Source organism: Pygocentrus nattereri, chromosome 10 (assembly GCF_015220715.1).
Source record: "Pygocentrus nattereri isolate fPygNat1 chromosome 10, fPygNat1.pri, whole genome shotgun sequence".
NCBI lineage: Eukaryota > Metazoa > Chordata > Actinopteri > Characiformes > Serrasalmidae > Pygocentrus > Pygocentrus nattereri.
Window position 1 is genome coordinate 30751893 of NC_051220.1, and position 27310 is coordinate 30779202.

General features: G+C 38.6%; 3 protein-coding genes across 10 annotated transcripts in view; all 3 read left to right on the forward strand.

Annotated features, from left to right (window-relative positions):
• Positions 1 to 283: 283 nt before the first annotated feature.
• syncripl (synaptotagmin binding, cytoplasmic RNA interacting protein, like) lies at positions 284 to 9057 on the forward strand. Of its 5 annotated transcripts, none has more exons than XM_017690929.2 (13): positions 284 to 446; positions 1890 to 2048; positions 2662 to 2780; positions 3799 to 3906; positions 4228 to 4341; positions 5291 to 5467; positions 5606 to 5741; positions 5875 to 6080; positions 6204 to 6353; positions 6438 to 6559; positions 6666 to 7050; positions 7279 to 7305; positions 7598 to 9057. In XM_017690929.2, exons 2-13 carry the CDS (start codon positions 1901 to 1903, stop codon positions 7637 to 7639), a joined length of 1734 nt encoding a protein of 577 aa, XP_017546418.1. In that variant the 5' UTR covers positions 284 to 446; positions 1890 to 1900; the 3' UTR covers positions 7640 to 9057. The 5 variants fall into 5 exon arrangements, with proteins under 5 accessions (XP_017546418.1, XP_017546420.1, XP_017546421.1 ...); XM_017690931.2 differs by having other exon boundaries at positions 6687 to 7050; XM_017690932.2 differs by lacking the exon at positions 7279 to 7305 and having other exon boundaries at positions 285 to 446.
• Positions 9058 to 10195: 1138 nt separating this feature from the next.
• Positions 10196 to 25883, forward strand: LOC108423542 (sorting nexin-14). 4 transcript variants are annotated; one of them, XM_017690926.2, is made up of 30 exons: positions 10196 to 10432; positions 10570 to 10708; positions 12584 to 12704; positions 12947 to 13020; positions 13135 to 13213; positions 13294 to 13337; positions 13431 to 13518; positions 13712 to 13796; positions 13898 to 14054; positions 14147 to 14222; positions 14318 to 14362; positions 14522 to 14602; positions 14991 to 15105; positions 15211 to 15366; positions 16109 to 16233; positions 16549 to 16607; positions 17043 to 17069; positions 19862 to 19994; positions 21711 to 21897; positions 22065 to 22148; positions 22243 to 22343; positions 22476 to 22587; positions 22703 to 22743; positions 22862 to 22981; positions 23106 to 23229; positions 23373 to 23537; positions 23799 to 23894; positions 24716 to 24807; positions 24907 to 24963; positions 25080 to 25883. In XM_017690926.2, exons 2-30 carry the CDS (start codon positions 10578 to 10580, stop codon positions 25116 to 25118), a joined length of 2814 nt encoding a protein of 937 aa, XP_017546415.1. In that variant the 5' UTR covers positions 10196 to 10432; positions 10570 to 10577; the 3' UTR covers positions 25119 to 25883. The 4 variants fall into 4 exon arrangements, with proteins under 4 accessions (XP_017546415.1, XP_017546416.1, XP_017546417.1 ...); XM_017690927.2 differs by lacking the exon at positions 17043 to 17069; XM_017690928.2 differs by lacking the exons at positions 10196 to 10432; positions 10570 to 10708; positions 12584 to 12704 and having other exon boundaries at positions 12944 to 13020; positions 13442 to 13518.
• A 1225-nt stretch (positions 25884 to 27108) lies between these two features.
• bmp4 (bone morphogenetic protein 4) overlaps positions 27109 to 27310 on the forward strand; it is a 102815-nt gene continuing 102613 nt past the window's right edge. The window contains exon 1 of the mRNA XM_017690923.2: positions 27109 to 27192. The gene's annotated coding sequence lies outside the window, so the exon portion shown is untranslated. The remainder of the gene's footprint in view (positions 27193 to 27310) is intronic.

Below are 27310 nucleotides of genomic sequence, written 5' to 3' on the forward strand. Positions count from 1 at the left end.
GCAATAAATTCCCTTCCCTTGTAAATGGTTTTGCGTTCCCTCGCAATAATTTTGCATTCTTCTGCAAATGCAATGGACTCTGACACTTTGCGAGGGAGTGCAAAAATATTGCAAGGAAACACGATGTCTGCAATTTTTCATGAAGGCGCTGTAGGGGCTCAGTGCATTTGAGGCACTGGAGCGCGCGGCCTGTAGTAGTGTTGTTTAAGCGCCGGAGTCCCGTGGATGGGTGTGTGAGAAACCCCGTACATCACAGACTGAGAGGGAAAAAAAGGAAAACTGGCGGCGTGATGCTGGCCGCCATTTTGCATCCTCCTAGCTAAGTGTAAGAGTGGAGCCGGACCAACGGCGAGGGATTCGGTCACTTTTTTTTCGTTTTTCCCCCCAACACGTTTCCCTCCGGAGCCATCCGTACATTACAGTTTCAAGTTGTTAACCGGCAGCAGGTACGAGCAACGTCTTCATCTCGAGCAAGAGCCTGTTTAGAGTTTAGCGTGGAGTAGTGATGATCTTTTGTTTTCAAACAAAAGTCGGTAGAAACTGGTCGGCGCGTCTCACAGACCGGCTTTTTGAAAATGGACTCCTCTGTGTGGCGGCACGTTGGCCAGCTCACATCGGGCTAATTTTAGCTAGCATTAGCTCACTTAGGCCCAAGTTCAGTTTAATGTGCAGTATTTAGTTTTGGTGCCTCAGCCCAAATGCGATTCGTTTTGGAAGCGCCGATTTCTCGGCGCGGCTTGCGGGCTAACGCTGCACGATTAACATTATTTCCTCGTGAAGTTGTGCCTTGCTAGCTAGCGAGCTAACAACAACCGTACAAAGTTGTAAAAGTGTTATTTTACCCTGTCACTGCGAGGAGGGTTTAAATAAGCACATATGTTTTAAATCAAGCGTCTTTCGGCGACGCGGTTTACGGTGGCTAGCTGTCAGAAAACGGCCGAGCTGCAGCGTTAGCGGCTAACGGCGCTGCTGAAAGTTGAGTGTCCACGTTGCTCTTGTGTCCCGGCCTAGATTAGGCAGGATAGCTACTGTTAATGTGGCTACGCTCTGGCACCATTGCAAGACGGCAAAAAGAGGGCAGCGACGGGGGCAGAGCCCTGTCATTTTGACACTGAGCTCTTTGTTTGTTACACGTAGCTACAGAAATTCATCGTGTGAATGAAATAAAGTGGTGCTGACTCTGAGATGTCCGCCGATACGGTGGTTAAGCGAACCACGTTTTAATCTAACGTTAGCTAAGCTAACTGATCAAATATTAACAGAGGAGCAGTCAGCTTTCGCCGAAACGACTCAATTGACAGTAAAAGACAATTACTAGGTGCTAAACTTTGAGTCTATTGAAAAGGAGGCGGCTAATGTGGACTCCTATCTTTCAGCTGCTAGGTTAGGAGCCTCGGACACATGCTCGCCTAGCTAGTGTTAGAGGAGCGGAAATTAGCCTAGCCAAAGAACACGTGTAAAATCTGGCGCTGCTCGGCACAAGAGCCAGTTTAGCAACGCTTTCATTATTTATGCAGAATTTGTGGTGCATCTGTGTTCTCGACATATCAGTCGGTAAAGTCTGCGGTTTCAGTTAATAGGGAAAAAAGAGGACATTAATATAAAAAAAGTTGGGGTGAAAAATCTAAAGATATGTGTTCTTGGTGGTATGTATAGCAGTTCTCGTAGCTATTATTTAAATCTGACTTTGTTGTACCTGCAGCAGACTGGCCCTGTTTAGGTTTGACTGTTCAGGTTAGTACGACTAGACTAGGGATTTGTCTACGAAGTAAACTGGAGCCAGTTTGCATTGATGGCCCAGAATTATAGACGGAGAGAGAATAAGCACAGGGTCAGGCAACAGGTTCCTTGACCAGTTTGGATTAATTTGGCTCATTGCATCTGCACAGATAACGGAGACATGGCCACAGAGCATATAAATGGAAACGGTACTGAAGAACCAATGGAGACTTCGGCTGCAGTTACCCATTCAGAACACTTCCAGACATTATTAGACGCTGGGTTACCTAGAAAAGTTGCTGTCAAACTAGATGAAATTTACGTAGCAGGTAAGGCCCGTTGAACATTCAGCATATTCTCACCCATTTCAGATTTCATTATAATTGCATGTGCTTTTAAATACAATTGTGGGAATTGGAACATTAAAGCAACTTTTTGTGGTTTCCTTCCAAAATGGGTACTGCAGTCACAAAGTGCTTTAAAAAACTTGCATAAAAGAAAATTGGCTATTCTGAATATTATCTTTTCCCATAGAGATATGGAGGAGACAGGGTGTCCTGGGTGGCAATTTCACAGAATTTCATGTTTAGGTCCTTTAAGCTGAGGTTAAGCAGTCCTGAGGATTGTCCTCATACAATATCAGGGCAAGTGTGCTGGACATATGCAGGAACAGTAGAGCAGGTGGTGGTGGTTAAGACAGGTGATGGGTCTTCATAAGTCACTGGACTAGCTTGATATGGTGAAGGGTTCTAGATGACTGTCAAATTACACCATTACATAGGTGGGTTTAATTCTGGATATTTCTCTGATAAACTCTGACACCAGTTACTTGAAAAGCGCATGATATTACTTTGTGTAGGATGTTTATTAATGCAAGTTGAAAAATGAGCTAGTGACTAATCACCATCGTATCATTGTTTTATGTTTGCATATTTCAATTAGGTCTGGTCTCACACAGTGATCTTGATGATCGGGCAATTGAAGCTCTAAAGGAGTTCAACGAAGAAGGTGCTCTGCAAGTCCTCCTGCAGTTTAAAGACAGTGACCTTTCACATGTTCAGGTATGTACTGGGGAAAACTAGGCATTAAAGTGGTTATGTTCACTACATACATGAATTTAAGTCAAGTCAAGAGTCTTTTGTCATTTCATGTATGTACAAGTACACAGTGGAGTGAAATTATGTTCCTCCAGGACCAACACAGTGCAACAAGGAACAAAAAGTGCGAACGTGCAGACAGTGTGCAAACAAAAAATTAAACTAGAAACAATAAATTAAACAGACATTAGACAAAGTAAACAGACAGGACAGTGCAGCGCTGACACGGCACTCATTCTGGACATGAGGTAGTGGAATAAGATGGAGATATTAACATGCTGTGATCTGTGAGTCACACAGTCAGATGACATACATAAACACAGCAGTTACTGAGGTAGAAAAAACCTGAGTAAAACAGTGAAAACAAATGTACTTTTTTAATGAGTGAAGTTCAAATTAATATCGGAAGGCTTCTTCTGAAGCATGCATATGTAATAGGCACACTTCAGATGATGTACTCTTATTCAGAATTTCCTGTTCCTTTTTCAAAATCAATTTTTCTGGAACATATTGTTGCATACTTTCATAGTATTTCTTCTCATTCGTCCAGAAGGGATATCTATGGCGGTGAGGCTGCACTGAAGTGCTGATGTGTGGATCATGAAGTTGATAAAAGTGCTTTTATTGTTTCTATAATCAGTGCTGCGAAATAGTACTTTCACAGGAGTACATGTAGGACAGTTCATGGACCTAATTCAGTAGGCGCCATGTTCATTGAGTTTGCTTAAAGACAATGTTTATTTTTGTGTTAATTCACCAATTGAATGTGTTATGAACAGACTGCTTTTGAAAAAATCATAGCACCAAAATTTGCCTGCATCTGATTAGCTCAGACATACATGGGACATTTATGCAGTTGTTAGGTTGTAGTACAAATAGTTTTAATTTGAAAGCTTTCTATTTTGATGTTTTCTTTTTCGTGTATGCATATAGAGTGCATATTCATCACTGTTTATTTCCTGCTCCTTAATTTTGCCAACAGAACAAAAGTGCCTTTCTCTGTGGAGTTATGAAGACATACAGGCAGAGGGAGAAGCAGGGGACCAAAGTGTCAGATTCTAATAAAGGACCAGATGAGGCAAAAATCAAAGTGAGTTTGGTTGTAGGTTGCCTGATACTTTTTTCTAACGTTCCATCTAAATGGTTTCTTTGGAGATAGCGATATTGTGAAGCACTGGGAATGATTTGGGGAGTGGATTCACACTTAATTCATGAAGTTCTCATTTCATGCTCTTCACTTGAGTTTAGTATGTTAAATAAAGTAGAACACTAAAGTTTGCAGTGCTGTGGCCCTCCAGGATTAAAGGCTGGGTGCCTTAAATGTCATAAATCTGCAGGGTAAATGTGTGAGCAAGTCTTGTTGGTCTTTTTGTTATTCCAGTGATTTACTGTCAATTTCCTATTTTGCCAGGCTTTGCTTGAGAGAACTGGATACACACTTGATGTGACAACAGGTCAGAGAAAGTATGGTGGCCCTCCTCCAGAGTCAACCCACTCAGGTGCACAGCCCTCAGTTGGCACAGAGGTAAGATGCATATCCTTGCAAGTAAGAGACACCCTTACCCTTAACAAACCAGGTATTGCAATGGAATAAATTATGTTATGTTGTTAATATACGATCTGAATTATTCTGTGTCCTGGTGAGTCACTATCTGTACAGCTGTGTAGTTTTTCTGAAAAACGGGGGCAATGCATCAGAGTTTTTACAGAACAGCCTCTTCATCATGATGCCCAAAGCCTCTTGTTTCTAGCATATGTCATGGGTAACTATCTTTTAGTCAGAAAGAAAACTACACTCTGTAGTTAAAGAAAAAAATGATAGTGAAACTATGGCATATTAACAGTGAAAAGGTGAATGGTGGCCAGAATGTATAGTCCTTCATGTGACAAACGTCAATAGCATGATAGCCAGTTGTTTAGGGGATTTTACAGACAATACGATTGTCCCCCTTATTTGTTTAGTATTGCATAAGCAGTATGTTGTTACAAACTTCTTACAGTATTTTCATGTATTGTTCTGTATTCATGGGATATTGATCAGCCTGTGTTTTTGTAAATCAATAGTTTGGATAAAAAAAGATTGTGTGGGGGAGGGGGGATCTAAATATTGCATAATTGTTTCGGTTGATGTCAATCAAGTGGACAAGTTATTCCAGCCCTATTTTCACAGAGTAGTAGTTAAAATTAAATACCTTTTGACTTTCAAGATCAAGTACACTTGTTCTGTGTACATTAAGTATTCATTGACAATGAATACTTGAAGTAATTCATTGCCATTACTGAAAAAAATGCTGGTATAAAATGAAACTGTGCTTTGCCAATTATTGTAGGCTTGTGCATATTTGCAGGTGAGGAGAAAATAGAAAGCAACTGGAGGATTGTGTAGTAAATTAAATTTGTTAATATAAATTTCATTGTGGCATTTCAATGCAGTAAATTGATTATCTTATCTTGGTATTGTTTCTTTTACTTAGATTTTTGTTGGAAAAATCCCAAGAGATCTCTTTGAGGATGAGCTGGTCCCCCTGTTTGAAAAAGCAGGACCCATATGGGACTTGCGTCTTATGATGGACCCCCTTAGTGGCCTGAACAGGGGTTATGCCTTTGTCACTTTTTGCACTAAAGAGGCTGCCCAGAAGGCAGTTAAATTGGTAAGGGATAGTACCATTTATTTCTTTCTTTAATTCTCACTTAAATATTTTACTTAAAAAAAAAAAGATTGACTTTAGGTTGTGATTAATGATGTAGTATATTAATGTATTTGTATAATTGTTTGGTATGTTCTCTAGTGTAACAACAATGAAATACGCCCTGGCAAACACATTGGCGTGTGCATCTCTGTCGCCAATAATAGACTGTTTGTAGGATCCATTCCCAAGAGCAAAACCAAGGAGCAGATAGTAGAGGAATTTGCCAAAGTTACAGGTGGGTAATGGATGAGTAACAAGTCTTACTTTGTGAAACATTTAAAGATGTCGTATAAAACGTATGTTTTAATATTCAGACTACTTCAGGAAAATTTAGCTGCCAATTTAATCCTCTCTCTGCTTTCTTTCAGAGGGGCTGAATGATGTAATTTTATATCATCAGCCTGATGACAAGAAGAAAAATAGAGGCTTCTGCTTCTTGGAGTATGAGGATCACAAAACAGCAGCACAAGCACGACGTAGGTTGATGAGTGGCAAGGTGAAGGTGTGGGGAAATGTGGTGACTGTGGAATGGGCCGACCCGATTGAGGACCCTGACCCAGAGGTTATGGCAAAGGTAAACAAGCAAGCAGGCTGAAAGATTCATAACTAACAGTTTATTAATATTATGTTTTTTGCATTTCATGTGTCTATTTTAATGTGAATGTTGTGCTTTGGTTTTTGTCCTGTCTTTTTTTAGGTTAAAGTTCTTTTCGTAAGAAACCTTGCAAGCACTGTATCAGAAGAGCTCTTAGAAAAGACATTCAGCCAATTTGGCAAGCTGGAGAGGGTCAAGAAGCTAAAAGATTATGCCTTTATTCACTTTGAGGAACGAGATGGTGCTGTTAAGGTAACTTTCTAGTTTTGCTATTGCGTTGCTTGTGTTTGTGCTTTACACAGTTGTGCTCTGGATTCACCTTGTATTTCTCAATAGGCCCTAGCTGAAATGAATGGGAAAGATTTGGAAGGTGAACAAATCGAAATAGTCTTTGCAAAACCACCTGATCAGAAGAGGAAGGAGCGGAAGGCTCAGAGACAAGCAGCTAAAACGCAAATGTAAGATCACCTCAGTTCACTCAGATAAAGCATTAAAGATGGTCTTTTTGAAATGTGTTGTGCATTCTGTTGCTGTTTAAATATAATTACTTGTGTTTTCAACAAGGCATTTCTGGGACTCCTCCAGGTATGATGATTATTATTACTATGGCCCACCACACATGATTCCTCCAACAAGAGCAAGAGGAAGAGGAGGCAGGGGAGGCTTTTCATATCCCCACGACTACTACGGCTACAAGAATTACTATGATTACTATGGCTATGACTATCACAACTACCGAGGAGGCTATGAAGACCCGTACTATGGCTACGAAGACTTCCAAGCCCAAGGCAGAGGAAGAGGCGGTCGAGGAGGCCGTGGGTCTGCGCTCTCCCGGGGGCGTGGAACAGCCACGGCTAGAGGAAGAGTTGGTTACTCCCAGCGTGGAGGCCCAGGATCCAGCAGAGGTGCCCGCGGGTCCAGAGGAGGAGCTCAGCAGAGAGGCCGTGTGGTATGTGATGTGTGGGGGGAACATGTTTGGTGAACTAGCAGGAGGTTTTAAAACGGATGGCCATATTTTTTGTGCTTATGTCTGTGCTTAGTCTTTGAAGAGCACGATTTGCCATTAGCTTTGTCTTTGCTTTCGGCCTTTTCTTTGTGCTTTAATTTCACTCAGTGATATTGATCAAAATACATTTTTTGACTATTTCCCCCTTTTCAAATTGCTAACACATACAAGGCACCTTGTGGAAGAAATGGACCAAAGGTTTGCGTGTTTTTTTTTTATCTGTCTATTCATCTGAGTCAGTGTTCTGTTTGCTTTGAATATATAGTGCATAGTAAAAGTCTTGAGAATCCTTAAAGATTTATAGTATACCGTTTCAGTAAATTATTGCTTAATTTTTGGGCTTTAATGAAAACTTTGTGACTTTACACATTTCATCAAATTATTCATATTAATCAAGAAAGTGCTTATACCAATCAGTTATGACATAGTAATTGTTAATCAAAGAAAATATAAACAATTATTTTTTAAAAGACCTTTTTCCCTTTTCCAGCAGGGAAAGGGGGTCGAGGCTGGTCCTGACCAGTTACAGTGAAGACTGACTTGCTACATGGGGTTACACCAGAAGCTGCCAATGGATATGATGGTAAGGTCGAGGCAACGGTCCAATGATATTCCAGCCTTACGGAAGCATATTTCCCATACTGCCACCCCTGAACCCCCGCTGAACCCAGTGGAAATTCTGTACCTTGGACTGTCTGCATTCATATAAAGTCTTGTATTCAAAATACGTCACATGCTACTCCCTGTAAACGTGCTCCAAAATTACAAATTGCACCAGTTGAAATCATTTGTGAGGTTCAGACTTCCTAAAGGATACTAAAACATTTGTCTCTCTCTCTCTTTTTTTTTTTTTTTTTTTTGCACTTTTTACGTTTGAGTTTGAAGTGGCTCAAAGGAGCTTGATGCTAATGTATATTTTTGTGCTAATTGTAATTTTATTGTCGGAATATCCATGTTTATCTAAATTTTTTGATTTGGATGAGGAGGACATAACATCTGCAGGTTTTTGGTGTAACCACCTTGCATGGATAAGTCAGGCATTCCAGGAAAGTGGTTCTTTTCAGAACTTGTCTTTAAAGGGTTGGTTAACTACCTCAGTACAGAGGATTGAACTACCCTGCCTGTACTGTAAATAGGGAAACTTATATTGATGAAAGCAGGGCTTGTTTTCTATGAAATATGCATTAGAGCAGCTGCTCAAAAGATGTACTTAATGTAATATAGTCATTTTGCTGCTGCTCTGACACTGCGAACAGTCAAACTGGGCATGCAAAATAATCTCATATGATGAGCCTGAACAAGCCCTGCTTTTGTCTTATTTTGAACTGAATTAGCTGCCTTGCTTCTTCAGATTATGTAGTTACTGGTTGTATGATTGTATGATAGTTTTGGAATAAAATGTTACTTTTGTAAAGGCTTGAACATCACAAAGGCATCAACTGCTTTTGGTAAGCCCTGCAGTGTCCCTTTTTTCTTAAAGTGGAAAACCATTTTTGGATAACTAGCTCTGTAAAGACCATAGAATTATGCCCTGCAATGTCATACCTTTTTGTTTTAAGATTTGTTTTAATCATGATTCATGAAATTGAATGATCATGTTTCAACTCTGGGCCAGCTGTGTTTCTGTAAAGACAGGGTGCACCCTGTGCACAAGAGCCTGTGGCTGTGTTCACTGGGAAGGGATGGGATCATTCAGTGGAAAAAGGGATGCTGCAGCTTTGGTTTATATTCCATATATAGCAAACAGCTGACTGAACCATTCAACCGGTTTTGTACACAGTTAACTCCCTCTTGATGAAGCTGTATCATTACAACCTTTTGACAAGATGTTAGCAGTTTTAAACTATTGTTGGTGGCCAACAACGTTTTTGCATTCCTGCAAATAAATTGTTTTATACTGTAAAATGAGGTGAGTGTAACTTATTTTTGTAATAAAGTTTTTGATTTCTATCTGTGTCCTAAAACTGTTTACTGTAATAGCTGTGATGGAGGTTACCTACCTGGCTTCATGTGAGAGAATGTTATCTGGCGTTAAGTGTTTCAGACAGTAATGTGTAATTTTATTAGGGGGGAAAAAATGCCATACCTGTGTGTTCGCTGGAGAAGACTAGGGTTGCATACTTGCTTATTCCAGTTTCAGTTGCTGCCTGTTGGTATATTCTTTCTAAATGAACAGAAGTAAATGCTGTAAATAGGTTGTCAATTACAAATATTTTTGGCATGAAACAATAAAAGAATACCTGTCATTCACATGGATGACATGCCTAAACACAGTCTCATTTGCCATGGGCCAGTTTCGGTAGACCAAGATCAATCCTAAGCCTAAACTAAATGTAGTTTCTAATGTCAAACCCTATTGGCATGGAGTTGAGGTCCAAGACTAAGCTTAATCCATGTCCAAAAATCTCCATTCACAACGTCTAATTGGTGAATTCAGCTACATTATGGTTCTCCCATTACAGACACAGCCATTCAGTTGTGCACACAAACCCCTTGTATAACTAAAAAAAAAACAAGCACTGACCAATAAAACAGGACGCTCTGGAGATCCCATGCCAAGTGCTGGCTTGAGGGGTACAAAGCCCCCCCCAAGGATTGGCCTCTTAATCAGTGGAGCTGCATTCGATGGAGTAATGAAGCTCCTTCTAGCACTTTTAGGAAGAGTTAGAGTGCCATTTGTGATCCAGAATTAATCATCCACTATCAGTACCTGACATCACTAATGCTTGGCTGAATGCAAACATCAAAGCAATGTTCTAGTGCAGTGGACACCAAACCTGGAGATCTACTGTCCTGCTGAGTGTAGGTCCTGCACCAGACATACTGCCCCACCGGTCGGTGATCTAGTGTAAGCCCCTTCAGTAGAGGAGAGGCAGTTACTGCAGCAAAGGGAGGACACGCTCTGTATCAATAACCTTGATTTCATAAAAAACGTTGGCTAAACTGGTGTCTACATACTTTGGGAAAACATGTATGACCGTTAATATCACAATCCAGCACATTCGCCCCAGTTTGAACACTGAACGCTTTCTGTCAGCGTTTTCTTTTTCTGTACGGTGGAAAACTGAACAGCGTCTACCGAGCACCGGAGGTGACGTCAGTCTGGGACCAATCCCACACCAGCGTCTGTTGTGGTCCCGTTATAAGGGGCATCTGGACAGGCCAAATGCTGTCAATACTTCGTTTTCATACAGTGTGGTCACTCGATAATCACATTTAGCCTTCTAACGGTGGCTAGCTTGCACTACAAGTGATGCTTTTTCCACAACAAACAACAGCTAACGAAGCTAAAGCTGGAGCTGCTCTCTGAGGCGCCTTCACTCAGGTAAGGTTAACTAGCTGAGCCACTGCAGTAACGTAACTTTGAATTATTCGCCATATTATGTTTTTGCCAGAGTTAGTTAACTATCTGACAAACGAGAATAAGGACAGACCACCTTAACTCAGTTTTCTCCTTCGCAGCTTCGAAAATGTCCACATTGAGAGCGTTTTTAGCAACTTTGAGGCTGAAAGTGGACCTTGTGAGAGAAGTGGGTCGGCAGTATCCTGTCTTCTGCTTTCTGCTTGTCCTTCTGCTCCTAGCCACTGTCCTGTTGAACAGGTAACAACTGAGTTGATTTACATTGTAGAGGTGGCCGGTTATGGCGATATTTATGGTTATCGTGATGTATTTCGTCACAGTATGTTTTTCTGACAGCCCAGAGGAAAAATGACTTTCTTTAGATTGCGTTAAAGAAATAAATTAGATCTCAATATTGTATTAATGAAGGATCACTGATATCTGTATTCTTTCTCCTGAACTCTTTTTAAAATAGACAAGATTAACATAAGTATTTTATTTTATTAGAACGTCTGGTGGCAAGGTTACACTGCCTTCCACAAACAATGGCATATCTGGTAAACATGAGCAAAACAGGCCTTAGAAGCATTTATTATTGCTCATCCTTCCAGACCTTCATTCAAAATCTTAACACAAATCTGACCTTTATTTGAAGAATAAGGATTGAAGAAAAAAACTTAAATCTAACCATGAAATAAATATTTTTTTTCTCAAACCTATGTGTGCCACAATTGACACCCCTTTGTTTAATACTTTGTGCAGCCTCTCTTGGTAAAATTAACAGCTCTGAGTCTTCTCCTGTAATGCTTAATGATGCTTGAGAACATATGACAAAAGATCTGAGACTGTTGCTCCATACAGAACTTCTAGATCCTTCTGGTATCTTCAGCTCATCCCACAGGTTTTCTATGGGGTTTAGGTCAGGGGACATGGGTGGCCATGGCAAACATTAATTCAGTGAAACATGTTTGTGTTGATTTTGAGCTGTGCTTTGGATCATTGTCCTGGTGGAAGATGGCCCAGTTTAAGCTTCCTGGCTGAGGCAGTCAGGTTTTGATTTTATTTCTGCTGCTACTTGTTCAGGACCTTTGAAAGAAAAACAGCTCCACAGTATCACAGATCCACCACCACACTTCACAGTGTGGCATCTGACCATAGAATATGGTCCCACTGAAAGTTCTAGTAGCGTTTGGCAAACTGTAGGCGCTTGACTCTGTTGGTTCTTGACAGCAGAGCCTTTTTTCTAACAACACCTTCCCCCAGCCAAAAACTTGTAGTTATATAGGTAGTGTTTGATTTGTGGTTTGGGAGACATTCTGACTCCAAGTCCTGACTAATTTCTGCAATTCCCAAGCTGTGATTCTTCACCCACTTGAACATCTTCCTCACTGTGTGTGGGGTCAGTATAGACATGCATCTTCCAGTTTAGACATATATTAATTCTCTGGAGCCACGAGAAAGAGAAAGTGGCTTGAGTCTCACTCTGATTTCAAACAGGATTTAAGCATGCCAAGGAGAGTACATGCAATTAAGAGGGCATCTCATTTAGAATTTTTCCTTCCTCTGGGATGAAGAACACATGCATGTTTCTCTTCAAAGAGAGCATACCTGCTGGTCAATTTTATTAAGTGCACTACAGCATGTGAAAAGTTGAATAACAATCAATGTTTTTGTGAATTTAAACGTGGCACCACTGATTCTTTTTTGGCCTTTCCAACTTACCAAATCTCAGAAAAACTAAATGTCATGATGCATATCATTACTGTCCAAAGAAACACAAATACCTCCAAAATTGTTAGAATAGGTGGGCTAAAACGTTCTTTGCTGTTAATATATACTAAAGTAAAAAGATTTTATTTCTTACAATTTTAGAGCATTTCTGTTGGTGCATTTGTCATGAAGATTTCACATAGTGTAAAAGAAATCTACTGTGCTCACATGATATTGAAAACGAAAAATCTGAAACAAAAACAGATGCATGTATTTCTTTGTACAGCGACAATATGCATATGAAGTCTTGAAGTAAGTGTTATCGTGCTTTTTTGCCATGCTTTACATTAATGTGAATAATATGTACATTGCAGTCTTTCTTGTGGTCTCTAGCTTTGCTTATGTGTATTTCTATTCATCTTTCAGGTATCTTCACGTCATCATCATTTTTTGGTCATTCTTAGCTGGAGTGGTTACTTTCTATTGCTCATTAGGGCCAGAGACCCTGCTCCCTAATATTCTCATAACAGTAAAACCAAAGAAAAAGGTAAGCCAGATAGGACTGGGTAACAAAATCCAACACGTCATTGTAATATGATTATTAACTCAGTAATTTTGTAAACATTTTGTAAATGTATTTAAAAGATGGTTTCGAAAACATATTGATCTGAAATTGATAACAAAGTAAAGGTGTCTGTATTGGTGTACTTAGCCCGAAAGCCAAATCTCAGAGATTATGACAGTACACAGCTGTACTCTACGTTTATTCTACTTAATCTGTTTTATCAGCCAGAACTGCAAGAGTTGTTTCCGTTGGCTCACAGTTGTGCTGTCTGTGGGAAAGTGAAATGCAAAAGACACAGGTAAAATACTAGTGTTTCGTTTTTACCTGCCCAGATTAACATACACCGTGTAACATACACCATGTAACATACACCATGTTACAAATGTGACTGATTTGTTTCATCTCCTGTTAGACCAACACTGCTTCTTGAAAACTATCAGCCATGGCTGGATTTAAAAGTGCACTCCAAAGTGGATGCATCTCTTTCAGAGGTTTGAGGACATGTGAATGTAGCCTCAGTTTAATAAAAATGTTTTGATAGAAGTGATTATAAAGTTTTATCTGTCCTCAGATTCTTGAGCTGGTCCTTGAAAACTTTGTATACCCGTGGTATAGGTACGTGCCGTTTATTGTGTTCTGTCAAGACTTTAATACATGGCTTTTTATACTGTAAGAATGTAGTGTTTTAAAGTGAATCTTTGTTGATAGGGACATTACAGATGATGAGGCATTTGTGGATGAACTCAGAGTGACTCTGCGGTTTGTAGCTGCAGTGCTGGTCCGCCGAGCTCAGAGAGTAATGTACTATTTCAGTGGTTTTCATTTTCACTAGAGTCAGTCTGGCTATTTGCTCTGTTTTTTGGTCAATCTGCACACATATTTAAAGTTTTTAGCAATTCATTATTTAGTAGAGCAAGTCTATAATTTACATCAGGTAGTGCGTAATGGTTTCTTATGTTGCTAATAGGAGACTGTGTTTTGCTTTACAGGTAGATATTCCATCTCTAATAACACTCAAACTGCTAAAGGTTGCCATGAAACATATCGAAATTATTGCCAAAGCAAGACAAAAAGGTGGTAATTTCTGAAGAAATAAACTGACTAATAAAGTTTGATTCGGCTCAGTGGATTGAATAGCAACCTTCAACCTTGTCTTTCTTTGTTTTTTTCTTTAGTGAAGAACTCTGAGTATCTGCAGCAGGCTGCATTAGAGGAATATGGTCCCGACCTGCATGTGGCCTTGCGCAGCAGAAGGGATGAGCTACTGTACCTACGCAAACTTACAGAGATGCTCTTCCCATACATCTTGCCTCCAAAAGCCACTGACTGCAGGTGAAGTAGCTCTGTTTAAGCTCTATGAGTGTTGGCAGTTTTTCATTTACTTTTTCCTGTCCTATTTCTGCATGCCAATGTGTGTTTTCCAGATCTCTTACTCTTCTGATAAGAGAAGTTCTTGCTGGCTCTGTTTTCCTTCCCTCCATGGATTACTTGGCTGATCCTGTGAGTGTCAACATACAAGTAGCCAGTTTGATTGATGGATTTTTTTTTTTTTTTTTTTGTATTGACCTAAAATATTGTTCCTTTTTCTGTTTTAGGACACTGTGAACCACTTACTGCTCATTTTTATTGACAACTCTCCAGTAAGGTTTATTTTGGTTGCAGAGTTTTATTGTTAGTGTTATTGAGAACTTGAGAACTGAGTGTTATTGAAGGAGCCTCTAAAAATTACTGAAAAAACTGTTATTCATGCCTAGTTTATGTATGTGTATAGATAATGTGTGTATGATTTCTCATTTTAGCCAGAGGCTGCCACCGAACCTGCTTCTGCACTTGTCCCGTTCCTGCAGAAATATGCAGATGTGCGCAGCAAGAAGTCTTCAGTAAGCACCATTTGAACTATTTGAAATATAGTGCAGCTTTTTTTTTTTAATATTGTACTTTCATAATGTTGAACGCTCTAATAAACTGAAAATGGACACCTTAAGGCACATTTTCACTAACTACGTATTTTTGCTCTGTTGAAAGTATATTGAATCGAAGCCCCGCTATATCACATTGAATGAATTTTGTGAACAGTTGCAAAGTTAACTTTCACACCCCAAGTACAAAAAGTTAAGAAGTAGAATCTTTCTTATATTGTATTTCCCTTTTATAATAGTTTTGAATGATTACTATCTAAATGTCTTAAAAATGTAAAGATTAAATATATTAACCCTACAGGTAGTGTTTGATCCAGACTGCTAAGTTGTACATTGCTTTTTCTCTCAGGTGTTAAAACTAGAACTTAAAGAGATTCGGGAACAGCAGGACCTGCTGTTTCGCTTTATGAACTTCCTCAAGCAAGAGGGAGCTGTTCATGTGCTCCAGTTCTGCCTCACTGTGGGTAGGGTGTCACAGACAGAGTTATACACTTTAAATAAAAAAAAAAAGTATAGTGTGTTTCTCCTGATCTTGTTGAACTCATTTGCGCTTTTTTCCCACATTTCAGAAGAATTCAACGATAAGATCCTACGTCCAGAACTGTCTGATTCTGAAAAGCTAATGCTACACGAGGAGGTGAAAAAGATATATGAAACGTACTGCCTTGATGAGAGCATTGACAAAATTCGCTTTGACCCTTTTATTGTGGAGGAGATTAAAAACAGTAAGTTTCTTATTTGTTGCTTCAGGATTTGTTGTTTTGATCTCTTAGCCATGGATGGTTATTATTCAGTAATTAACTGTCTACCTTATTATTCAGTAACTACTGTGAATTATTCAAGTACTAGGGTATAACAGTTTACTCAGCCCATGATTCAGTTCAGTTCTTTAAAACTGTATTGAATTCTTGATACTCGCATGATTCTCATGATATTTAAAAAAATGAGAAGAATGAAGAAGAATGATGACTTTCCATGTTAATGTACTGAGGAGTGCAGTGTATGACATGAGCAGACTAGAAAGGGACCGGCCAATACGATTATAATTTTATATTTCTTTTTTGTTTCTATCTATTTTATACCCCAATAGTTTTAGTTAAATAGTGCTATACAGACAGAGTTTTTGTTTATTTTTGCAGATATTAATAAAACCATGAGGGATCAATATGAGCCAGTATTATCGGTCAGCTCATTGTCGGTCAGGCTCCAGTGCTGGAATGAGTTGTTGATTGGGGCTGATTGTTTGTAAACTTCCGATTCATTGTTTCACCCCTAGTAACTAGTATCAAACTGATATGTAAGTTATGCAGTTATGACAGTGAGGACTTGAAATGTGTGCCCGTATGACGAGTTCAGCGGTTGTTTGCGGTAAAGTTTTTGTGTATGTGTAATAAAAAACAAATGTGATGAATGACAAAATGATAGATTTGGTTTGACTTCATGTCTGATGATCTCTGTTCCCACCAGTCGCAGAGGGCCCGTATGTTGGCGTTGTGAAACTGCAGACTATGCGCTGTCTGTTTGAGGCTTATGAACATGTTCTTTCCCTGTTGGAGAATGTCTTTACTCCCATGTTCTGCCACAGTGATGAGGTAATGAAAGAAGGCCATGTACTACTCTCACCTCTACACACTCTGCTGAACTCCACAGCACACACATTCACTGCTAGTGCCATCACCTCTTGCCACATGACCGATCTAATGAGTTTATATTGGTCCAATGCCAAGCGCTTAGTACCGTCTCACTGAGCCTACTGCTATGAGAGATTTGTAGTCTGAAGTCTGTAACGTGTTGTTTAGATTGAAGTAGCATTTTGTATTTGTACACTACTGAAATTTAAGGATTACCTTGTCTGGTATGATTGTGGTCAAATGTATGCACTTCATCAATTTTTGTTTCTGTTTCAGTATTTTAGGCAGCTGTTGAGAGGGGCTGAATCCCCAACCAGAAACTCCAGACTAAGCAGGTGGGTACGCTGTAGTCTGTAAAACAGACATTTATTCACAAGTCAGAATTACTTTCAGTTAGATTTTGTTCTTTGTCACTTATCAGTCTAATTCTGTATCAAATTTGTTTGTTTCAACTGTGTGTTGTCACCCAAGCCTGTTGGCCCCCACCCCAACAGAATGCACTGGCTGAGCTTTGAATTCTTGTTCTATAGTGTGTCCAAAAAGTCTTTTTATATCTACTTACCTATCATTTTCATAACTCGCCAGTGTCGCCAGTATCATTCTGTTTTCTGGATGTTTGTTAAATGGTTTACTAATCTTAACAGTACACAACCTAGATGTTCTCACTTCTTTCCTTCTATAGCCATACATATTTATTTTAGTTATTTTGTTTTTATCAATGGGGTTTAGTGTTAGAGGCCAGTTGTAATTCCTTTTGCCCATTATTTCAGAAATAGCGTGAGTTTGGATGACATCCGGTGAGTATGCCAACAGCATCATGCTCAACCAGTAGCTCTCCATTGTCCACGCAGTGCTGCACGCAAGATACTTGCTGGCATTCATAGGGGAATAAGTTGATTTTATCAATTGGATGTCACAGCCTCAGCAGCAGCAGCTGCCGCTGATTTGGCAATTCACATATAAAAGTCCTATAATGTGACTTTAGCGAGCCATCTGAAGCCACTTTTCCTCCAGAGCCAGATCGCCAGTGTTGTTTGAATTTGAATGCCTCATTTTGTGTAAATTGTGCTGTCATACGCAAATTGTGGTAGCTGATTCATTCACCAACATGGAAAACCTTTGCCTGAACATGCCTTGAAATGGGAAAAAAATGGAGGCAGACAATGGGGCTTAGTGCCTAACTGCTGTACCATATTGTTTAGGCAGTGCGATCGGCAGAATAACACCAAAGGGGAATTCCACCAATTAAAAAAAGAAAAATCATAATTCAGTGATTGTTTGCTGTGAAACGCTGTGTTCTAGAGAAACGTAACAAGTCACAAATTGTGGTGGTGATAGGAACCAGATGTCTGAAGAGTTTAATGCCTCTTATAGCTGCCTTGCAGAATGTTTTATGATAGTACTGAGAAGGTTTTTGGACTGAAATGTATTTTAAGTGCAGTCATAGGAAGGAGGCACACGCAGGGTGTTAAGGCATTTTTTTCAGATTTACCTTGTATTAGCATTATTTAACATTACATATAAAAACTCAGATGTGATGGTTCACTGGTTATTTTTGGTAAGTAAATAGGATGGCTATAGTTGCATTGTAAATATCACAAACAAGATAGATGGTGCCCACCGTGGCAGACGTCTTTGTGTGTTGCTTCTGCAACCAGCGCTACTTTGCACATAAAACTGTACTTTTTTACTATTGGTTTTAGTGTTATTCTTATATTTTCTATTTTTTTCTACTGTCTTCTTAGATTATATTAAGATTATATTTGGTGAATGGAGGAACAGCAAAGTAAGAATTTCATTGTACAGTTTAACTGCCTGTTTATATGACAATAAAACTCTTCAATCTGGAATTTCATTGGTCAGGACCCACACAGTGCAGGTGCTATTTGGGTAGTGGATCATTCTCAGCACTGCAGTAACTCTGATGTAATGGTGGTGTGTTAGTGTGTGTTGTGCTGGTATGAGTGGATCAGGTGCAGCAGTGCTGCTGGAGATTTTTAAACACTGTCCACACACTGTCCACTCTGTCAGACACTCCTACCTTATCAGTCCACTTTCTAGATGTAAAGTGAGAGACGATAGCTCATCTGCTGCTGCCCAGTTTGTGTTGGTCATCCTCTAGTCCTTCATCAGTGGTCACAGGACGCTGCCCACAGGATGCTGTTGGCTGGATATTTTTGGTTGGTGGACTATTCTCAGTCCAGCAGTGACAGTAAGGTGTTTAAAAACTCTGGCTGCACTGCTGTGTCTGATCCATTCAGCCCAGTGCAACACACACTAACACACCACCACCACATCAGTGTTACTGCAGTGCTGAGAATGATCCACCACCCAAATAGTACCTGCTCTGTGAGAGTCCGTGGGGGTCCTGACCAATGAAAAACAGAGTAAAGGGGGGGCTAAAAAAGTATGCAGAGAAACAGATGGACTACAGTCTGTAACTGTAGAACTACAAAGTTTACCTATACTGTAAGTGGAACTGACAAAATGGACAGTGAACATAGAAACAAGGAGTTTGTTTGTAATGTTATGCCTGATCGGTGTATGTGTTGTAGCTATATGAGACATTGTGACCTCTGGTTCCCATCAATGCCAATTTAGCCAGCATGTTTCTTCACAACTAACCATTTCACATGAAACCTGAATTGCTTTGATTACATCTCAATGATTTAATTATGCAGAAATGTAGAGAAATCTGTGGAATTCTACTTAAATGAAATCTGATACAGTGAAACAAGTTCTACCTGTTTCTGAAACACCTGCACAACGACACTGGCCCCCTCACCTAATCCTGTCTGTCTCTCATACCATTGACTATGCTTTGTGTATGTGTGTCCATCCTTTTGGTGCTCCATTGGTCTCTGGGCTCTAGCTCTACTGATTGGGACTATACCTTCAACCTTCAATCTGTCTCCATCTCTCCCGGCACCTCACTCGCATCTGTCTCCCCTTACTTTTCATCCATTGTTAACCTTCCATCCGGCTCTAATGCCTGGCGAGCCGTAGCGCTGAAGTAAGTCAGGGTCCATCACAAGCCCCATCGCCCCTGTGCGCATGGGCCTTTGTGATAATTGGTGTCCCTGTGTGTTTGTGTCTGGATATCTCAGCATGATTGCCATATGAAAGGCAGTGACTTTTTATGGTGTAGGTGTAGATATAACATTTGTTCTGATATCATCCCTGGTTATGGATGTTTTCAAAGCCCTCCTTCTTATTTAAATGAGGAATTTGTCCTTGAGTACAAATGCTCATTTTCTTTCTAACATTTTCTGTTTAAAACATGCAGATGTGCATTGGTGTGTGTTTATCAGTGTCACTCATCTTTTGAAGCTTGTCTTTTTTGGCAAAATGCTATTCATCTGTGTCATTGCCATCTGCTGCATGAATTCAGGTTGAATGCAACCTGAATCAACGGAATTTTTGTTAGAAATCTCTTTACTCAACGTTTTGAGTAATGCAGTGATTCTGGTCTCTGTGTGCATACTTAACTTTGTATGCATGTGCAATTGCATGAACTATGTCCCTCTTAAGCATTATGACCAAGTTCTTTGTATGTTTTTGTGATTGTGTGCTTGTGTGTTCTGTTTAGGAATACATCCAAGCGAGGAGAATCTTTTGGTATTAGCCGCATTGGCAGTAAAATTAAAGGGGTTTTCAAGAGCACCACAATGGAAGGGGCCATGCTGCCCTCTTATGGACTTGCAGAGGGAGAGGATGATATGGTTAGTAAGCCTTACAGTATTTTGTTTTTCTTTTCAGATATGGCAGCTCTTTAGGAAAGATTCGTGACACGATTAAGAACATATAGTCAGAGATAGGTATATCAATACCGGTAGGTATCAGGCCAATATCCTGTAACAAATCTACCATGAAAGAGCATAGTTTCAAATTATGTGAAGTGATGTTGGGTAGCTGAGTGTTTGAGCATTTGGGTAGTGAGTGTTTGAGCATGATAGTCAGCATCTCGTCTTTAGTGAAGTACTTCAATTAAAAATAGCTTTTTAAATCTTTTTTTTTTTTTGTGAAAGCTACTATCTGATCACTATTGGCTGATACTCAAAAAGTGGTTGTGGTGTTCACCCGTCCCCCAGGAAGGCGGGGCCTGAGCTCCGAGTGGGGACAAAGCCCGCTCAAGATGGAAGTTCTCTCACGGCTGCCATCGAGGCCAGGGGGACAGGGGCATGCCACAATGATATAGTATCGTCTGAACACTGTACGATTTTTTTGGTCAAAGTTGAGAAAGGTAGCATTAATATTGGAGGTGCTGGGTCGGATTTTGCCGCTTTTCAGACCACATGATACATTTTTATATATTAATGTGACACACACCAGTACAAAAAAGGAGTCTATTTCAGTGTTCAGGCTTCAAGTGCAAAATCAACATGAAGACATGACGATAATAGATAATTCACTTCCATCTTTTGAAGACATGTCCTTCACCAAGCTTTGACTGAGATCTCTTTTAATACTCGGATATGCTCTCATAATCATAAGATTCATTCTCTCAGAGAAGGGGTCCATTTCCACCAGAGGGTTTTCCAAATCCCTAAAAGTTACATAGTGCAGCTTTACATTTAGTTCCCGAATTTAAGAATGCAGTTATCAAGCACTGATGTTGATTCATAGAAAGAACCTAATAATAACTTTGTTCCTTTTTGCTGATTTACCAGTGTTTCACAGCAGCACTGCCTCTGGTGTTTGAATCTCATAAAGGGTTTGATTCTCTTTTTCATTCTAGTTTATGTTGGGAGCTCTTGAGTAGTTAGCAAGTTGAGTAGATGATCAAGCTATATCTAGCTCAGTCTTGGCTCACTCATGGACAACTTGCCCATCATTTTGGCTTTGTAGAACTACAATGATCACTGAACATGAGACAAAAAAATTAAGTAAAATTTAAATATGTAAATAATTTGGGGGTGTTATATTGATACAGACATATAACTGATATCTTAACATTTTCAACACTTCATGCGTGGGCCTCATATTTGCTAGTATTTAATATATAATAAGATTATTATAAAAGTGTTGACTAGCTAGTTTTGTAGTTATGGTAGTTATAGTAAGTAGTTGTGTGATACGTTATAGTAATTATTCTCATTTTATATTTCACCCTTTAGTGTATGTACTACTTCTGGAATATTAAACAGTGTGAACGATATTTGTAGATGTTAATTATTGTTTTCTTTATATAACTGTTGATATTATAAATCCTGATTTTTGGTCAAACTTTAAATATTAAATAAAATACTTCCTGTTGTCTAACTTATATCATTTTGAACTACACTGTATAAATTATCAAATGAAATTATTAATATTTCAAATGATTGCAGACTTTTCAGAGGTAGCTTGTGTGTGTGTGTGTGTGTGTGTGTGTGTGTAAAATAAACATTAAATATGTACTGCTGATTTGACTGTTTCTCTTCAATCTGATCACTCAGGTAGAGGAGGCCATCATGGTCATGGAGGATGACTCACCCATGGAGGCCATCAGCACCCCAAGCACTCCTCGTAACCTATCAGCCTGGAGCATCACCATCCCCTATGTGGACTTATTTGATGACGAGGTTAAGAAGGAGAGGATTCCAGTGTATTGCATTGATGTGGAGAGGAATGACAGGAGAGCAGGTGAAGCTCAAAACATCTGAGTTGTTTTAAGTCGCAATTATTTAATTGTGTTACTTAAATAATGACACACTGATTGACATTTCAGTTCTACAGTAGTTTCTAAATGTGTGGCACTGTCTGTGAACTTTACTGTTAGTCACTGCTATAAATGCCATTTGTTTTTTCAGTGGGTCATGAAACGGAACATTGGTCTGTGTACCGGAGATACCTCGAATTTTATGTTCTTGAATCTAAACTCACAGAGTTTCATGGTAAGTACAACTTGACGTGAAGGTAGTGGGTTTGCAGTTAGTTTTATTTTTATTTAAAAATTGTTTAAGATGTAAAATATTTATCTTGAAACAGGATCATTCCCAGATGCACAGCTTCCTTCCAAGCGGATAATTGGGCCAAAAAACTATGAGTTTTTAACATCCAAGCGTGAGGAATTTGAAGAATATCTACAGGTAACAAGAATAATATTATTAATAGTGATGTATATAAATTCATTATTGTGTGAATGAGGGTTTCCGTGATAGGGATTATGTCCACCATGTAAACCGTTAAATGTAGATGTGTGTTCTTTCTCTCTACCTCAGAAACTACTGCAGCATCCTGAACTGAGCAACAGTCAGCTGCTTGCAGACTTCCTCTCCCCTCACAGCATGGAGTCCCAGTTCCATGACAAGATGTTACCTGATGTCAATCTTGGTACTGCATCTCGTTATGGGTGACAGTAGTCATTGTTTTAAGTCAATAACTTTTAATAGAATGAACCCATTTAGCTTTTTTTGCAATGACGTAATGTTTCTATTTTTTTTCACAGGAAAAATAATCAAATCTGTGCCTAGCAAACTGATCAAGGAGGTTAGTTATTTACTAACAAAGCAGGCTTGTGACCTACTCTTTTTTTTTTTTTTTTTGTTTATAAGGGAATTCTTAAAGATATTTAGTTCCATCTACTTTCTCGGTTTTCTCTCTTCAGAAAGGGCAGCACCTAGAGCCGTTCATCCAGGCTTTCTTCAACTCTTGTGAATCTCCAAAGCCCAAGCCTAGCCGGCCAGAGCTCACTATTCTCAGCCCCACATCTGAGAACAACAAAAAGGCAAGCTTCTTCCGTCTTATTTAATTAGATTGCAGACAAGTAAACACATGAATATACTCAGTTCTCACTGGAATGTTTTGTGAATCAGCATCTTTGATGTTAAATTCTCTTTGTTATCCTTTAGCTTTTCAATGATCTATATAAAAACAATGCGAACCGTTCTGAGGTCACAGAGAAGAGACACAACCAAAATTACTTCATGGAGATGATCACTGTGGAAGGAGTATATGACTACTTGATGTTTGTAGGTAAGAGGTGTAAAACAGCCACAACTATAGTAAAATTCTACCAACATGTAACTGTACAATTGTACAAATTTATCTAGAACTAGTACATTTAGAATTGCTTTATTACTGTTAATGTTCCTGTTATTGTTGTTCAATTTTGGTAGGTCGAGTGGTGTTTCATATACCTGATTGGTTGCATCACTTACTGATGGGTGGGCGTATCCTGTTCAAGAACACACTAGAAGCGTATACAGACTACTACCTGCAGAACAAACTAGACAAGGTTTTTCAGGAGCATCGTGTGGTTTCACTCATAACCCTCCTCAGAGGTAACAAATAGCAAACACAAAAGGATCACTGATATCTGCTATTGAAGAAGTAGCTGAAATAAAATGTTTTAAAAAGGCCTCAGCTTTATGTACGATAGTGTATCCTCATTATTGTCCCAAGCAAAAACATGATGATTAAAAAGTCTTTGTAGCTACCACCATCATAAATGTGACCAATTTCAGTATACCATTACATTTAAAATTCTAGACACTACAGCAATGTATTTGTGTGTTTTGGTGACAAAATGTGTGCATCTCTAGATGCTGTATTCTGTGAGAACAGTGAGCCACGATCTTTAGAAGACAAGCAAAAAAGAGCCAAGAAGACATTTGAGGAAATGAGGAATTACATTCCAGGTTGCCCAGTTTTTAAATTAACATAACATTTTCAGAATAACATTTTTCTGCAAATGTTAATGCACAGTAACTTTGCATTTGATTGACTTACGAAATAGAAAAACGGAGAAAATGTTGCATGTGCAGAAATTTGGACGCTGTACTAAGTCAATACTTAGTAACACATTTTGCAGATATCACAGCTTGCAAATGCTTCCTTCTTGGTTCTGAGATATTCTTTAAACGCGTTCTTCAAACCGCAGAACAGTTCACACCCTTGTGCTCCGGAGTGTGTGTAGATTCTGTTCTTATCTAAGAACAAATCCCAAATACGAAATCATTGGTGAATTCCAGAATCTTTGTGAAAACTGCATAACTGGATTTTAAGAAAAGAATTTGTCTTAAGAACGGTTGGTGAATGAGGCCCAATGTTCTGTTGTAGATTTTCAGGTCCCCAGGCAGCTGGTTAGAGGAGCCCATGGTTGTTGAGTGTTAGCACAAGGTTTAAATAGTCAAATCATTCATTAAAGATAATAATGATGAGATCATAATCAGCTGACAACTCCTAATGACAATTTTTGACCTGTCTAACCAGTTCTAATTAGTCAATTAAGTTCTGAGACTTTAAAACTGGAAGGGTGTTCAAACCTTTGCACATGCCACAAGTACTTTTTTTTTAACCTTAAATATAAATAAATAACTATATAAATAAAATCACCATGTAATGTGATTTGAGCTATTAATATCTGGATCTGTCATTTCTCATCGCTCCTTCAGATAATACAAAATGGTTTTCTAATAAATGTTGTGACCAGAAGTGAACTTGGTGCTTTCTGTGTTAGATTTTCTTGGTAAATGTATTGGAGAGGATGCTAAATATGAGGGGATACGGCTTCTGTTTGATGGTCTTCAACAGCCAGTTCTCAACAAGCAGGTAAGTGGTCATATATTTTGGGCATCATCATGAATACTCATAATATAAATATGTTGTAATAAGTTAACAGCATAGCAACTGGGCTATGTTCTCTTGCAGTTGACATATATATTGCTGGATATAGCAATCCAAGAACTTTTTCCTGAACTAAATAAAGTAAGTTGTACTATATGCCTCTGAATGTTTACTACCAAACAGCAATAATAATTAGTCATAGTTATGTAGTAAAATGTTAAAAAAATTGGAATCTTAACTTGTAAAATGAATTTCAGGTACAGAGAGAAACTTCTGTCGTGGCTCCATGGATGTAGAAGAGCCAAAAAGGATGGTGAAACACTCTTATATCACTTGCTTGTACAGCATCCTGTATAAATATCAGAAGGACTAGAAATACACACATACAGTGTATTTCAGAGAGTATTTATGTGTAATCTTCTCTTATGGCTCAAAGCATGAAATGTCTGAGAGATGTGCTTGATATGCATTTCACTACAGAGAATGAACATACTGAACAGGCCTGAAATGTCCATGTGTAGATCATGTTTTTGAGTTTTAAATAACTGTTGATCATGAATCATGAACAGCAAAAACAGACTCAAACATTGAAGGAAAGGATTGTAAAAACCAACCAATATGAAAGATGTGTGAAAGCTTCAAATTATTGGTTTATGTTTGCTATTTTGGTTGAATAGAGTGTAAGATATTTGTGTCTGTAAATTTTTGATGTATCCCTATTTATGAACGTGGCTTAAATGATCAATTGTATTTTGCCTAATCAAACTAACACTAAACAGCTGTAAGTGACTGAGCAAGTGAGCCACTGACCTGAATGTGAGCAGATGAGCATCACTGGACCCTCAGAGATTGCTCTCAACAGTTCAGGTGTTGATGTATATATCTAATAAAACCTTTTTATATTACTGTCTTTCAAAGCCAAAAAAAATTTCTGCAAGATTATTTATTTTGATATTCAATTAAAGCCACATTGTGTTCCCTGGAAAAGGGGGTACTAGCTACATGTGGGATTGGTAATTTAAAGAGGAACTCCACATAATTAAATATTTAAGATGTTAACAGATTCATAGTTGCTTGGTGTGAAATGCTATGTTCTAGAGAAACTTGGAGTCAGAATGGGTCACAGTGGTGGTAATAGGAACCAAATATCTGCTAACTTTAATGCCTCTAACAGTTCCTCACAGAAAGTTATTATAGCAGATGGTTATGAACACTTAGCATGATACCTGAGGCTTTGTTTTAAGATAGGTTAGGCGTAAGGTTTTGGCCTAAAATGCCTTTTTTTTAAATTAATTTATGGCAAAAGGGTACAAGCAGGGCATTGTAAGAGAAAATAGTCCCCAAAGAAAACTTTTTTCAGACTCTACACTAGTTTACTAGAAAACTCTGAAGATATGTAGATTTAGAGGTGGTTTTAGAAAGTAAACAACATGGCTTTATTTGTGTTATAGACATTTGGAACCTTGGAGCCAGATTCACAAAAGTTAAATGTGTATCTTAAGAAGAAGTTATGAACAAAAAGAAAAAAAATAACTTATGAATAATTATCTGTTCAATTATTTTTGTAAGAATATTTCTGAGAACAAGTGGTACTTCTGAAAACATTATATTCTTAAATGTTTCCTTAACCTTATGATAGCCTCACACTTGGACCATAACAGTTGACAAGGTAAGCGTCTAGATCTATTATGGACCCTACCTGTGCTACTCGTGCCTTTCCTCGTCTCTTCCTTTCCAAAGAGCATGTTTTCCAGTTGGACGTTTCTTTCACCATCACCTCTAGCTGTTGTTTGCTAAAGGTTTTTAAACGCTGGGTTTGATGTTTGTCCCGTTTTGGGATAAATAACAGAAATAAAAGTTAACACAAATTCAAAATGGATCTCATTGTTTATGGTACATGGTAAAATGCCTACATAAGAAAAGAATGAACATTTTCTTAAGAAAATAATTGATTATTTTAATATTTGCTTTTTTTTTTTAGAATTGCATTTAAGAACATTCTTATGAACCTCTTGGTTTTTGTCTTAAGAACCTTTGCACGTTTTTCTTAGGAAAGCTTTGTGAAGATGGGCCCCAGGTTCCTATCACCACCACTGTAAGGAAATCTAAGGCTGTACTTTCTGTACACTCTAAATGAGTTTATTTACATCGACAGAATTATGAAAAAAAATAAATAAATTGAAGAATAGGTAGAATTCCCATTTAAGTATCGATTCGTAAAAGTAAATGATAGGATCGAAGGTAAGTTATCGATAATATCAATTCGCCCATCTCTGAAAGTGCGCATGGGGGTCTTAATAGTAACGTACTGTGGAACCAGTCGGTTCCTTTAACACACATTTGAGTGGGATTACGAAGTACTGAATGACGGTTAGTCCAAAATATTAGCTAGTCATCTAGTTGTAGTTGTAAAACCAACAAAATAATTATATATATTTAGCTAGATAGGTTAGCTTTAATTGTTGGTGAAGAAGGGTTGTTAGCTAAA

Coding starts and splice junctions, on each gene's coding strand:
- syncripl (XM_017690929.2), top strand. CDS start 1,901: ATGGCCACAGAGCATATAAATGGAAACGGTACTGAAGAACCAATGGAG. Junction 5,468..5,605: donor CCCAGAAGGCAGTTAAATTG/GTAAGGGATAGT, acceptor TATGTTCTCTAG/TGTAACAACAATGAAATACG. Junction 7,306..7,597: donor GTGGAAGAAATGGACCAAAG/GTTTGCGTGTTT, acceptor TCCCTTTTCCAG/CAGGGAAAGGGGGTCGAGGC.
- LOC108423542 (XM_017690926.2), top strand. CDS start 10,578: ATGTCCACATTGAGAGCGTTTTTAGCAACTTTGAGGCTGAAAGTGGAC. Junction 14,603..14,990: donor TGCGCAGCAAGAAGTCTTCA/GTAAGCACCATT, acceptor TTTTTCTCTCAG/GTGTTAAAACTAGAACTTAA. Junction 24,964..25,079: donor TTTTTCCTGAACTAAATAAA/GTAAGTTGTACT, acceptor AATGAATTTCAG/GTACAGAGAGAAACTTCTGT.